The 15,366-nt window shown below is 42.8% G+C and overlaps 1 protein-coding gene across 2 annotated transcripts in view; it reads right to left on the bottom strand.

The window, feature by feature from the left end:
* raver2 (ribonucleoprotein, PTB-binding 2) overlaps positions 1-15,366 on the bottom strand; it is a 113,660-nt gene that overhangs the window by 52,760 nt on the left and 45,534 nt on the right. For both annotated transcript variants that reach the window (XM_079575590.1, XM_079575591.1), the window contains exons 3-4: positions 6,112-6,419; positions 3,990-4,154 (exon numbers count right to left, since the gene is read on the bottom strand). In XM_079575590.1, coding sequence (XP_079431716.1) covers positions 3,990-4,154; positions 6,112-6,419 — 473 coding nt within the window. The remainder of the gene's footprint in view (positions 1-3,989; positions 4,155-6,111; positions 6,420-15,366) is intronic.

Here is a 15,366-nt window from a genome sequence, read left to right as displayed (position 1 = left end):
TGTCTTGGAGAGTAAATACTACGCTGACAGGAAAGGTGAAGGGAGAGAGGGTTACTGTGCATCCAATTATACAACGGAAAAAAAAAAAATTCACTCAAACTTGGCTGTAAATACTGTTTAAAGTGACGTTAGCCCGCAGTTAGCTTTGCCCGTTAGCATGTTAGCTTCTTCTTCGTGATTCCATTAGTGTGTATTGCTTTCTCCGCACCGGTGGCAGTCAAGTTTTCTGGTCAGAGACACCAGGGGGAGATGAAAAACCCTCCAATCATCCCATAAACAATTGTATTACCCCCACAGGGACTACGAAAAGGATTTATTAAGGCAAATAAGTTACTTAGTACTGCTTTAATTGTTTGGATCACAACTTTTTACTTGTACTTGAGAACGTTACTCTTACTTTTACTTTTACTCTACCCACCTCTGAGATCAACAGGGCATTTTATAACCAACACAGTGTAAAAGATGGTGATAAAGCTGTGATTGAAATTATTACTAAATACCTGCAAATGGATTTATTTTAGGCTGTTCAATCCATGAATTGTATCTATTCGCTCTGAGTATTAGCAGTCCTGGTACTGGTATTTTTCTTATTCTTTTTATGTGGACTGACGGCTCTAAAAAGAGAATCACACTGGCCCTCTGCCAAAACAAGGCATTACAACAAACCACACGTGATATTGCCCATTATAGCCGCTAATATTTCCTTCAACACTGCTTCCATAATAAATTGAAGCTGCCTTCCTGGGTTTCACAGGCTCTTCCGTCTTCGCCTGCCGCTAAGTCCCACACACTCGAGGACATACTGTACCGCACATAAAAAAAAAAAAGAGCTGAACCATAGGTCAAAGCCTGCTGGCGCTGCAACAGTCGAGCAACATGAGCTAAACTCCCACAAAGCATCATGGGACTTGAGTGATGTGGGTGTATTGATTTCTGTGTGGGAGCGGGGCGCACGGGTGGAGCTAAAACCGGAGCCGTACAGGATGACACACACACACAAGCGTTGCCGGAGAGTGATTTGTAAATGGGCATAAAGGGGGAGGAGTGGAGCTGGCGTCCCGAGGAAGCTGGTCGGGGCGTGGTCAGGATCACAGCGGCCACACCTCGCCATGGAAACCGTTGCCTGGTGATGAGGGGGATTATCCAATAAGGATGGCAGACCTCTGAATTTTGAATGAGGGCTTCTCACCTGGTGGTTTGCCGGCTGTTCATGTGCCACGCCGCCAAAACATTTGACCTCAATTCATTCATTCACTCATTATCCTTTTGCAAGAATCAGTTTGCAAATTTCCCCTTATCGCGAACGTACGCGTGTTTTGAGCCCTTGACGCATGTTGGGCACTTCTATTGAGCACGCTGCTGCACCTTCTGACACGAGCGCCGATGTCAGACAGCAGCTGCATCCGAGGAGCGAGGGGTGGATGGTCAGAAGCGCTTTACAGCTAGGGGTGTTTATCGATATTCAGACGATCGCTAACTGTACTCTGCAGTTCCCCGTATTAACAATATATTTTTACATTAAAAAATGATATTTATTAGTTTTAAAGGAACAGGCCACCGTTTTACATACTGAGATATGTTCTTACTTGAGCTTAGACAAGTTTATACTCTGTCTCAGGGCTGGACTGGCAGAAAAAATCGGCCCGGGACTTTTGGGTCAAGATCGGCCCTCTAAAAAAAAACAGTCATATTCAATGCAATAGTCGAGGTGATGAGCAAAACAATAAGCCCTTGGCTTGAACTAAAACAGTATAAGCTTCGAATCGAGGACAATAGTTGCATTTTGTTTCTGCCGAATTCAAGCTAACACCTCATAGCACTCAACACTTATAACTTGAAGGAACTTTTGTAAAACTTCTAAACAATTTTAACATGTGCGTTCCGTTAATGAAGTTTCACTCATGACTGCAACACAAATAAACTTCTCAAAACCAACCAAATGATCCCACTGTAGATTGAAGATGAAATGGTAAAACTCACCACAGAGTCAGAGAGGTGTGGAGTGAGAATAGAAATCCCCAAAAGGCCAAACATTGTAAATCCTTTCAATGGAAACTAGAAGATTTCCAAACTGCTGACAACCTGACAACTCCCAGCATGCACTTCTTTGCAAACATTTGTCTAAAATGTATAAAAAATAGAGGTCTAGGGTTCTGTGGGTCCTGGAGGGAGTTACAATAAACTATTTCCTCTTATATTCGCAATGTGAGGGGCATGAGTGTTATGTCCCAGAGGCCCATCGCTCATTGTACAAGATTATCTGGGAACCATGACTCAATAAAGCGCCACCAGAGGGGATAAAAGGCGTCACATCCCTCTATTGGAGGAGTTGTATAATTGCATCTATGTAAAGATAGATACTCCAATGGCTTTTCCCGCTAATTGTGGGCTGGTGTTAAGGTATAACGGGCCTTATCTCGGTCAGACTGGCCCAACCGGCCCAAAAGTACGTCGGCCCACCGGGAAAACTCCCGAATCTCCCGATGGCCAGTCCAGCCCTGCTCTGTCTGGTCTGTGTGCGTGCCCGTGGAAGAGCATGGTGGCTTCTAACTTCACCCCCGTTTGGAGCTATAGGAATATCCTGGGAGAAGACCAGACAGGTACGTATCAACTCATCTATGCTCAGATAAGAACATATCTCAGTATGGAAAAACGGTGGCCTGTTACTTTAACCAAAGGCGATGGGGACATAAGAAAAGACTGAAATAGGTTTTTAAACAATTGTATCACCTTTTTAAACAGAGCCATGTGCCCCTCTGTCCTCCACTCGGCTGTAGTGGGCGGAGCAGACGGGCACCTGTCGCTGTGAGGCCTCGGAGCCCACACATCTCATAAAACACAGAACTAAACGAGGCTCAAAGGAAAAGAACGCTCTGATTATTTAATTTATTGAGCTTCTCCCTCCGTTTCAACACACCTTGAAGTTTGTGCAGCGACGAAAAAGCTCCTCACGCGAACACGCACCGCGTCACAGGGAAAAGAAGCGATCCAAATGCACTCGCAGCATCTATCCGTCTGATTAAAACATGTGTCTGAAAATAAGGATCCAGTAGCAGAGAAATGAGACTCGGACACAGGCTGGAAGTCAAAGCCGAGGCGAGTGAGAGGAACCGAGGAGCAGAGCCTGCAGTCCTCGCTGAACCGCTGCCTCATCTAGGAGCTATTTTATTAATCGGCTACATTACACCGGCTTTCTTTCTCTTTGAATTACTGCTTCAACCTGCAGTGTGAACATTGAACGTGTAAGGAGCGACGTACAGCTAGCACAGGTTCATAGCTGTAATGCAATCGGTAGCACTGCTTAGCCCAGTAAAATACAGTCAAACAAATTTGTTTGATATTACTGTGTAAACGATATATATCTGTTTACAGCTCGTGTTCAACCAGAAACCAATCCACAGGGACTCTTTAAATAAGCCATTCTAGATCAGTATAGGATTTTCAAACCAAGAAACACGCAAGATGGCATCAATTTGTGCTTGAAAGTGTCACCAAACGCCTATTTTATTGTGATTTCAAATTGCAATTTCAATCAGATTGCGATTAATCTTGCAACCCTATTCTCTACAGATTTAGGACGTATTGGCTTCATGTCAATTTCCATTCATTGGAAATTAATTGCCAGGCTCTTAATAACAGTACAAAGGATTTATCTCAGAGATGGCCTCGCAGAGCTGACATATTTAATGGGCTATAACCAGTTGCATAGTTGAATATAAATTGCGGCATTGACAGAGCTGCCATTAAGCCTTCCAAGTTGCCTGTCATGTTCTTTTTAATGCTCTGTACATTAATAAGCCGTCATAACCTACATGTGACGACAAGGAGGGAGCGGCGTTCGTGTTTCCGGATTATGGATTAACTGTCATTGTCAACATTGGAATGGGGACGATTTCTTTTATTTGAAAAGCAAATGTATCTGGCTAATAAAGAAGCTGCGTGTGAAACCAGTGCGCTGAACTGAATGCATAAGCTATGAATGCGCTTACCTGACAGAAGACAGGTTTGTACGTCTCGGAGAAGATCTGGGTGAGTTCTTCAGAGTCACAGAGGTCCAGGGGCAGGCGGTCCACGCACAGGCATTTAGAGTGAAGGTTCTCCTCCTGACTCAGCTGGTTCACGTCCATCCACTGCACCATCAGCGAGCGGTCGCCCTGATGAACAAACTGTATTTAACTCAATGAACTCGATAATAGAGCCGGGGTAAAAGTGAGCAATCATCTTGTCTTTGAGCAAGACTCCGAAGGTCAGGAAAACGACTGAATATTCAAAGAGTGTTTTACTCGATTCCTACTGTTAGTCTGTGCCAGTGACTGCCACACACCTTACCGCACATCCTTGAGGTATAGAACAGGGACAGATTAAATCAATCCAACATTTCGCCTGATAAAGGTGACTGAATTATGCAGTGAATTTCGAGTACCTGAATCTCATGCCATTATTTTCTTTCGAGGAGGGCTTATAGTGCCACTATGAGGCATGTTAATACGATATAACAGATTTCAGCTGCTCTCAACTTTTGAGGAGTTGCCAAACTGGTGATATTGAGTTCTTCACACTAGATGAACTTGAATTCAACTCGAGCCAGACAAAAGGTTTAGGGGACTAACCTCTTTACAAACACTGGCAGAAAGCTGGACTTGTGATAATGTGATTTGACAAGGAGGAAGAAATTCTTAAAATCAAATCACCTAAATTTCCACTCTGGTAGTAAGCTCCATATTTAACCACAGTTGCCCTTGCTGAACTTTCAATTTTAGAAATAGAAAAACATAAAATAACATTTTTGGGGAGAATAATAATAACACTTTAGATTGGCATCAGTCCTGTAAAAATCCTCGGTTTCAGAGAAGCATGTTCACATGATAAATAACAACTCCTTCACAAAGAGGAAAATGTAAAAGACTAAATTCATTTTTTTGTTTTGTCAATAGTTTATTTCATTTTATTTATTACAGAATTTCTTTTATTTGGTTCTGATGAGTTTATGCCACAAATCCAATTTCGTTATGGTTTTGGTTATTGGTCATTTTGGCCAAATTTACTTCTTTTCAAATTATTTGGTCAAGTAATTCATTTTCATATTCAGAATTTTGGTATTCGGTATTTGGTTTTGTCATATTTTGCTTGGTTACACACTGTGGTGCATTCATGGGGAGCGCAGCCAAATTTGAGCCAAATTTTACCTCTGCTACCCCTTATTTGTAATCCACTGTATGTCTTGTCATGTCTGTTTTTTACTAACTAAAGAGTTTTTAACTGCACATTTTGGTCTCCATGGACTTAATTATTGACATTGTTTGGGATTACTATTTTTGGACATGTTAAGGGCGCAGCGAGTCATGCTGGCTTCATCTCACTTTAGAACCAACAGAAATGGTTTTCCATTCACATCTAATAGGAGGGTTTAAGTGGAATTCAAATCTGTTACATCCAAAATTAGCCCAATTTGACAACGTAGTGAAAGGTTAATAAAAAGTGGCACCAATTAAAGTGACTTACAGGTGGTACAGGCCTCCGCTTTTCCATACTGAGATATGTTCTTACCTGAGCTTAGACGAGTTGAAACACACCTGTCTGGTCTTCACCCGTGCCTTCAGTCATGTAAACACAGCGCAGACGGCGTTAGCATTTGGCCTCTCCCTCTCTCCACTATAGCTCCAAAACAGGTCAAGATAGAAGCTACCAAGCTCTTCCACGTTTAATTTCCACGTTTCATTATACTTTGTAGTGGAAGACTTCACGTAACCATATTTAAATAGGGAAAACGTGGAAGAGCTTGGTTAGAGTTTGTGTTTACGTGATTGAAGGCACGGGGGAAGATCAGACAGGTCCTAAAGAACTCGTCTAAGCTCAGGTAAGAACATATCTCGGTATAGAAAAACAGTGACCTGTTCCTTTAACATGGGCATCTATCACATATTAGCCATGTATTTGGATCTATATTGTGTCAAATCTTAAATCTGCGTGGGTGTGACAAGAAACCAGCCATGACACTTTGATTGTGGCTGACCCGATTGGCAACACACTTGATGGGGCAAGTTTCTACAACACCGCTCACATTTGCACTTGTGTCCGACACCATCGTCCCTCCCTCTTCTTATTACATACCAGCGGTCGCCCCAGTAGCTCCGATCGTGCCCGGGAGGCCGAGTCCTTCTTCATGTACTCCACAAATCCATACCCCTTGGAGTGTCCCGTGAGCTCGCTGTAGACCAGGAAGGAGCGCTCGATGTTGCCGTAGGCGCGCACCAGCTCCTCGAACTGCTGGGCGGTGAAGGTGTGGGGCAGGTTAGTGACGCAGAGCAGCGAGTCGGTCGGCTGCAGCGTGACGTTTATCAGGCGTCCCCGGACAGTGCTGTGGTGGAGGGAGCGGATGGCATCCTGAGCCTGGTCCCCGTTCAGCAAAGTCACAAAGGCTAGAGGAGGGGACATTCATGGAGACGAGGGACCAGACATAAACAAGTAAAGACAAATGGAGAACCGCACAGACATCCAAAACATTGAAAAGGAAAAAAGGGGGGAGAGACAGGGGAGGGGGGGGTGGTGTGTGGTGGCACATGAGCAACAGAAAGGAATAATTGGCAGGCAAAGTGAAGGGGGTGAAAGGGGGGAGGGAGCATGCTCAACACAGATCACAGTCATAAGAACAGACACACAGATACACAGAGAGAAAGACAACACATTAGCTAGAAAAGCCAAAAGGGAGGCACCACGTCGGGGAGTGCACTGTGACACACACATATACAAACTATATGTCACTGAGGAGAGCTACACACTACAGTAGGAACACGGCAGAAAACTCAGTCGGGTTGCAACTATGTTTTTTTTTACACAACTTATGTTCAAATTCAAGCACAAGAATCACATGTTAGAAGGAAAAGGAGTGCGTTGTAAAAAGTTCCCCCAAAAATAACACTGTGTAACAAATTCAAATAAAGACGTGATTCGATTTTTGAATGATGGCATTACAAACCGTAAACACACACTTTACTGAATGTTTGCTAAAAGCCCTGCACTGCTATGTCAACGGAGGCTCTAAGCGGAGAGCATTAGTGAGCTCAAAGAGTCTCCTGCACCGCTGTAATGTGGCCTAATGTGATGTTGTGATAAAACCCCTCGCTCTGGTTACTGTAAGTGCTGACATGATCTATTTGTGTTGGACCTCCACCTCGCTTTAATTCAATCGATCACATGCACTCACTATTAGCCTATCATATGGTGCTACTGACACGGCTGCAAGTGGAAATAGTTATTAAGCATTACAGCTGCACGTTAGATGGGTTTAAAGTCCAGTTAGAATGGTTGAAGGTGGATCAAAGTGATTGGTTGTCATGAAGTTCAAACATATTTGTTGGTGTCTTTTAAAACAAAACCGTTATACTGAAAAATAATAATACACATACCAAAGAAAATGGGTACAAATCTCAGCAACTATGAGCTTAGATGTTTGGTGCGGTACATGGAACAATAGTTAGTGCGGTTTCAGGTGAAAAAAAAAAAAAGAAAAGAAAGTTGAAGTGTAGTTGCCACCTCCTGTCACCTTTGTCGTTTTTTTCCACAAAAACGTAAGGAATACACAGACTCATTAGCAACTAGGTTCAGATTTTCAATCATAGGAGAATTCGAACAGGCCAACACAAATATGCCTTTCGTTTCAATGTACCTTTGGAATGGGACAAAAACACTTTCAACAGACGGCACGTAGAAACAAATTAGGGGAATATATAACATATTAAAATGTTAAATGTAGTATTTTCCTCCCCCTGCATGTTCCAGCCATGTCCTAATGTGCAGAATGACCTGTTCACCACAACTGCCTCTAAAGTCCTGCGCTGTCGCTCAAAAAGTATTTACTTCAGGTCCGAAATGCTTCATATAGAGATTGCAGTTATGCGTAAGACCTGAGGTGGCAGTTGTGAGTCTAAAATGACCGACTTGCATCTAGTCTCTTTAAGCATCAACATCTACTTCCGAAACTAGTAAAAGACAGCGTTCAAAAACACCAAAGACAGTGAAGAAGATTTCGGTCGATCACACGGAAAGCATAACGCAGGTCTCGTGACGTAACGTTATATTTAAGAACATGTTTAAAGCAATACAAAATAAATGTTTACCTCAATAAATCCTTTTTTGTAGTCCCTCTGGGGGGTAATACAGTGTAAATGGGATGATTGGGGGGTCTTTCATCTCCCCCTGGTGTCTCTGGCCAGAAAACCACAATTGCAACTTAACTGCCACCGGACTGGAGAAACTAATACACTGTAATAGAATCAGGAAGAAGAAGCTAGCGGGCTAAACAGGCTTTAAACAGCATTTACAGCCAACATCCCTCTGTCCCTTTGTCTTTTCTGTCAGCGTATTTACTCTTACGGACAATTACTAAGTAAAAAAAATCACAACTTGCCACGACACCTGCAGTTGCACTTATGGCCTCTAGGAGCAAGAGTTACTTAATACTGCTTTAATTAGTGGTAAACTTGTCTTCCTGTCGTGTTAGGTCACACCTCTCAATCCTCTTAATCCTGTCTACAGCAGCAGCAGAACCATCCACCGCCTCAGCCTCTCCATCTCCTCCAGTGTGTCTTCATTTTCTGAACCTCTGGTGTCTAAATGAGGTTTACGTTCCAATGACCTTCTATGACCTGTTGGTTCAATCGGGGGCAAGTTCAGGCGTCATTGTGGTCGACGTACAGAATACAGTAACTCTTTGGAAAGTGGGAGCTCCGGCCACTCTAATTACTGACAATGATTTCCTTGCGCAGTTTAATATATTGCTCGCAAAGTGGTTGCAAAGTAAAAGCTATGCAAAAACTGCAGAGGCGAGCGCTGCTTCCTGCGAATTAGCTAAGTGGTGGGAGCCAAGCCTGAGACTGGCCATTGATTTACACTGTGCTAAATTTATGTGGAAGGAGGAGTGAATCAAAGTTCCCATCGGCTGCGCAGAGTTTCCACAGAGCAGGCCCCGAACGGATAAATTCTATTGAATAAATAAATTCTGTTTGATTCGCGGGTGTTTATGAGAAGTGATCTGCGTGATGTCAGTGAATGTGAAACAGAGGTGAACCCGTGACACGGCAGATGTTCGGCATCGCTTGGAGCTGCTCCGCTTGTTTCCGAGCTGAGGCCGAGAGGCTCCTTCAGGGTAATCCGAGGTAAAGCGTGAAGCCAGACTGAAAACGAATGTTTGCCTGCATAATTGTGAAACGATGTTCAATTAACTTAAAGGCTTTTGTAATAGGATTATAGCAGATGAGAATCTTCAATGCCACATCATACTCTCCCGCTTATCTATTTTTGAAGGAAGCTCTTTCTGACTGTTTGCTCGGGTTTTGGAAAACTCAGAAAACAAGCAAGTTAGCACATTTAAACATGATGAGAGACTTTATATTACCTAATCAATTGCAGCCTTTGCAAGTAGCTGAAAGGGAACAGTCAAATTGCATTTTAATTTGGATTGTGAGTCCAACAACACAGCAGCAAATTGATTGTCTCTGGATTACCATCAAAAATTAATTATAACTACTGAGTGACTTCAGTAAATGAACATCCCAGTGCAGTTCAATTTGACTTCACAGTGTTCCTTCACCAGGCGTAATGATAAAAGCTTTCCTAGTCGGTAACAACAGCAGGTCCAAGTGCATGACTTCATAAGCTGCAGCCTCCTCAGGTGTGTGCGGCCGTGGAGACCTGCTGCATCTGCTGACAACGTGAGCGCTCCAGGCTGCACTGAGCGCTAATAGTCCATGTGCACATCACATAATGCTAAATGTCAAAGAGAAAGTCTGCTCACGGGAAATGGATGTGAAAAAAAAAAAAAAAAAAAGTTGCGTTTCCCGGAGCTTGCATTACGGGGTGATTGTTAAATGATTGAAATCTAAAGCATTGGCAGCTGGTGTCTGCGCGGCTCATCAGAGGGAGCATCGCAGCCAGGAGCCCAGAACGGCAAGTGATTCTGGTGCAAAAAAAAAAAAAAAAAAAACGTGTCTCTTTCACATCCAAAGCTTGATTACTCAGACGAGACGGAAAACTCAGGCAAGAACTCCGAAGCAACATCGGCTGCCAGGAAGTACCAAAAAATCGACGTTTGGTTTGTTTTAATTGGTTACCTCCCCCAGCATCCTTGGCCCGCAGCACGCTTTATTAATATTTGGAGTCAGGCTTCATTCCAGAGTACACAGAAGGCAGTAAATATCAATCAAATCAAGTGACAAATGTTCGTAGTATCCCACGACTATTCTCTGGGAGTCTCTGCAACCACTGTCAAGAAGTTCAAGTATAAAATAGTAGGACTGTTGGAAGCTATAGATATAGATATAAGATGAATAGACATTAGATGTAAGCTCTTCAAAAGACCTGAAACTTGCACTTGAGTTAAGGGTGGGGATCTTAAAGCCTAAAAGATTACGATTTTCAGTTTGACTCATGTGCACGTCGCTTTATGTTGCCTGTAATAGATGACGGCATGGTAGATTAAAGGTGTACAATGTAGCTTATTATGTAAAAAAATAAAGTTGATACAAGTGCGTATTTGGCCTTTCAGTGACCCAGCGGATGGTTCGCTCCAAGATCAATTGTTTTTTTTTAGGTTAGCACTGCTGATTGAACCGTATCCATGGTTACTTACACATTACATTCCGAAAACCTACCCAGAAATCCTACAAAACCTGAAATAAAATTGATCCTGAAGCATCATTGGAGTCACCGGGATGGAAAGTAAAGGCGCTAAGCTAACCACCCATACAGCCAAAGGTCAAATACGGACTAATATGAACTTTTTTTTTCACATATTAAGTTGCATAGTGCACCTTTAATGTCTGTAAAAGTACTTGTAACTGGTTAGTATTTTCAATCATCTCCATTATGACACTTTGTAAACTTTGCACTACCACCCTTTGCACTGTATTTTGAGCTTTTGATTCACTGCATGGAAGATACTGCTCTTTACTACTACATGTGTGCACAATATACTGTTCTTTGATTGTACATTTTTTCTTAACCACTGATGTAAAAGTGAAATTTTCCATTGTGAGATTGATAAAGTCTGATCTTATCTCTTATTGCAACAACATGAAAAGAAGGCTGCAGAGTGCATTATCCTTGGTTATCTAGGAAGGTAGCCATGCAACTTCCAGATTTTTTTAATCATCATATCGCTCACCCCTCAACAGTAGCATTGAATCTGAAAAACAACAATGCCTGGGCACTTTACTGCTAAAAGATTCATGACCGTGTTTTCACTTTCTCTCCCTCTCAAACTCCTGCAGCCTATAAAACTATGAACTTGGCCGTCTGAAATCGTCTCCGCTGTAAAACATTTGGCGAACAGAACGCGGATCAGAGGGTGGCACACAAACCCATCTGCGGCGCAGGACTGTCCACGCTGGCTGACCTGCTCGCAAACGCTTTTATCCCACTTCAAAGCTTTACGCTGGGGGGGCGTCTGGACCGGCCGGAACTTCAACCGCGGCTGCGACGACGTGGGTCAACTTTTGAAAATGGCAAAGATACGGTGGTGTTGATCCCATACGCCGTGTCCACGAGGAAAATATAGGGCTTTTAATGATTGTGTTGCTAGCATCTGCTCCACAGGTGTTCTTGGTTTGTCTGTAGGCAGATCTGAGGTCAGCAGTGGAAATCTATGCCCATGCACATTCCTCTATCTGTCTCTATATCTGTCGGCCTTTGTGCGATTGTTTTCATCCCGCCACTGTTGTGTATCCCCATCGATCCGTGTATTGTGTTCGTATGCCTCCCACCTATTTATTGGACGGAGCCGTCTTTTTGGCATTTCGAGACGTTTATCCAACTATGATTTCTCTGCCCTGAGGAAATGTGCAGGGGTTGTGTTTTGCTGGCGTAGATTTTGGGGCTGCTAGCTGCTCAGATCACAGAACTGGAGTTGGACATTCTGTCAAGGCCTGGGTTCGGAATGGGTTGTTTGGAGCATTTTATTAATTATTGGTCTCACTCCAGGATACGGCAGAGGTGCAGTATGTTACTAGAGTTCATACTTGTAAAATAGATTTGTTTTGATTTGAAAACTTTTTCACACGGAGGTCAATGTTGAGATTTTTGGTTAATTTTCTCCTTTAAAGCAGTACTAAGTAACTCTTCCCCCTAGAGGCCATAAGCACAACTGCAGGTGTCGTAGCAAGTTACGATTTTTTAACTTATTAATTGTCTTGGAGAGTAAATACGACGCCGACAGGAAAGGCGAAGGGAGAGAGGGTTACTGTGCATCCAATTATACAATGGAAATATTTTTTTTCACTCAAACTTGGCTGTAAATACTGTTTAAAGTGACGTTAGCCCGCAGTTAACTTTGCCCGTTAGCATGTTAGCTTCTTCTTCGTGATTTCATTAGTGTGTATTGCTTTCTCCGGACCGGTGGCAGTCAAGTTTTCTGGCCAGAGACACCCGGGGGAGATGAAAGACCCTCCAATCATCCCATAAACACTTGTGTTACCCCCACAGGGACTACGGAAAGGATTTATTAAGCTAAACACGTTACTTAGTACTGCTTTAACATCATTAGTTTTCATCTCAGAGTAAAAATGGACCAAACTTACGCTTTACGGATGCTTATGTTGGGTCGTTTTGTTGAGCATCGCTACGGAAGTTCCTTCACAAATATTGACATGTTTGGTATCCACAAAACGCTGTAATCCAAATATGGTCATTTCCTTTCTGGGAGACAGCAGCGACAAAACAAACTAGATGGCAGATGTACATGCACATGATGTTACAAAACTTTCTCCACTTCAGCAGCTCCTACAGATATTTTTTAATATCTCATTCCTAGCCTGATTTATTGCGCTATGAACCACAAAACACTAGGAGAAAATGTGATTTTTTTTTACTCATTGTTTCACCTTTGACTAGCTTATTCAAAAACTAAACAAGATATCCTCAGTCTCCTCTTTTTCTATTTATATTTTGTTCCTAAAAATATCAGAAAAGTTTCCCATTTTTCATGAATTGTTTGGTTGGTTTTCTGTCAGCAGTCAAAGCCCACCAGAAACTCTAAAAACAATTGATCCTGGAGCATCACAGAGACCACTGGGATGGAAAGTAAAGGTGCCATGACAACATAGACGCTGGGTCACTGAAAGGTGACCAAACACACAAATATATACATATATATATTTTCACATAAAAAGTTACGTAATGCACCTTTAATGTCGGTAATCTACAGCTAAAGTTTCAAACTGATATCACTTCTTCACCTGGGCCAAGAGCAGGGGTGTCGAACTCATTTTGGGTCGCGGGCCGAAAATTCAGCTCCCACGGCGAGTAGCGGGCCGCATAGAGAACATTTTTCCCCTTCCTTTTTTTTAATGCCCCTTAGTGGTTAGAATGAGCATTCAGGTTATTCTTCATAAATTCATAACTCCGCACAGAAATGGGCTTTTACTTATTTTTTTTTTTTTTTTACATACTCTGAAATTTACACTCTACAGGGCCGGATTAAATCATCTCGTGGGCCGGATCAGGTCCGCGGGCCATATGTTTGACACCCCTGGCTTAGAGCTGGAGGCGTTCCCATGGCCTGGGTCGTCCTTGATCTGCAAACTGCTCATGAAGACGTTGCTGCTTTGCTTTGTTTACACAGTTGGGCAAAGATTATGTTAAAACGCGTTCCATTCTCTTCCAAACACCTACTTATATAACCAACAGTAATTAGTAGTAGTAGCAGCATTATCGGTATCTAGCTGATCATTACAGGTGCACTTTAAACGCCGGCACGTTTGCTTGTGTTCTGAGCTCTATGACGTTGAAACCCATAACACGGAATGTCCCGCAGTGCTGCTTTAAAATATATCAGAGCAAAGACAATGTAACATTTGACTGCCAGTTAGGTCGTCAGATCGCTATACACACTGCAGAACATAAATGAATAAATGAGCAAATAACACTAAAAAGTGGTCATCTACCGACATTCTTTTTCATCTGAGCATGATACACACTGCACATTGGAGAGCTAATGAAGTAGAACAAAAACATGCTTGTTTTATGACCGTGTTTACATTTTCTGAGGCTGCCGAGCTTATGCGAATTAGATTCGGTCCTTTTATCACAAACACCATCGAACACTCTTTCCCCCACACGCCGTAATAGATCTCTCAAACTAAGCCCAAAGTCTTATCTGGTCTTAACCTGCTAAGTACGCCGCCTTAATCATTAAAAGCAGGGTAAATGTTAGGGCTTTGCACCTACACCTTTTTGTTTTAAACTCCCTTCCACACCTAGCGCTGACGGCGGTACTCGAAAGAATAGAATTTAGTCCAATTCAATGGACAATAAAGTATTTGAACTCTGTCAGAGCTGTAGAAAAGCGGGCAGAAATTACAATAGGCAATTAGGCATAGGTGTATTAATTATGGCTTAGCTCGTGCCGATTGTGTCCCTGGGAGAAAGGGAAGTGCGGATATAAAAAAAAAAACTAAAGAGGCGTGTTGAAATTCCCCGTATGGGTGCAAGCGGGCTGCAATGTTCCCCGATGAAGGAGCTAATTAAAAGCGAGGGAGTTCCCGACTGTCCCAGGATGGTGGCCCTTATGGTGCTCAGGGGGCGAGCGTTTCGTTTTTGCCCTGAAGCGCTCGTTCTGTCGGGGGAAGTCGGTGATGAGGAGGTGAACTGTTCCGGATAGGGCAATAGCGAAAGGTTAGAAATACAGTACATGTGTGGCTTCTATTGGAGTGCTTTTCGGATAAAGCTTGACAATATTTGAAAGGTTTTTTTTCTGCTATTGGTAGGAAGTTTAATTGTGGAATAAATGCATATAGTGGAAAACAAAACACTTCATTTTCTTTAGCTAGCAACAGAAACAATCTACTACAACATCCAGAAAGGGATCTCATCGTGAAATTCGGACGCTTTGATCTGAAAGGCTGTCCGCAAAAAGTGCACTATGTCTGACAGCTTCATCGCGCCTTTGGCTGTTTGACAATTTTCCAAAGATAAAACGCTGATGCGGAGAAAACACAATATGTTATTTTAGCTTGAAGATGTACATGTCAGGCGTCTACCCTGTCTTTCCCAAACGTTGTTCAGTTTATGCTGGCGGCTGGTGGAAAGAGCCTTGTCCTAATAAATCTCAAAATCTATTCCTTCCTTGTTTGTGTGGTGTTGAAAGAAAGGCCAAGGACACAACAGGTTTATTATCCAAACGTAACAAATCGAATCTCTGCTTCCCTCACCCAGCACTTACTCCTCTCTGAATTAGACTCCAAGGATCGCGCACCAAGTCTGTTTTGATATTGTTACCGTCCACATAAATTTCTTCATCTCTTACATAGACCAACTATGTTCCTTGGTTGTTTTTATACCCTGGACTCTCTATACCAGGGGATGACCGAACGG

The sequence above is a fragment of the Gobius niger genome (genome assembly GCF_951799975.1).
Source record: "Gobius niger genome assembly, chromosome: 17".
In the NCBI taxonomy this organism is placed as follows: domain Eukaryota; kingdom Metazoa; phylum Chordata; class Actinopteri; order Gobiiformes; family Gobiidae; genus Gobius; species Gobius niger.
Note: the sequence above shows the minus strand (reverse complement) of the source record. Positions and strands in the feature narration are given on the sequence as shown.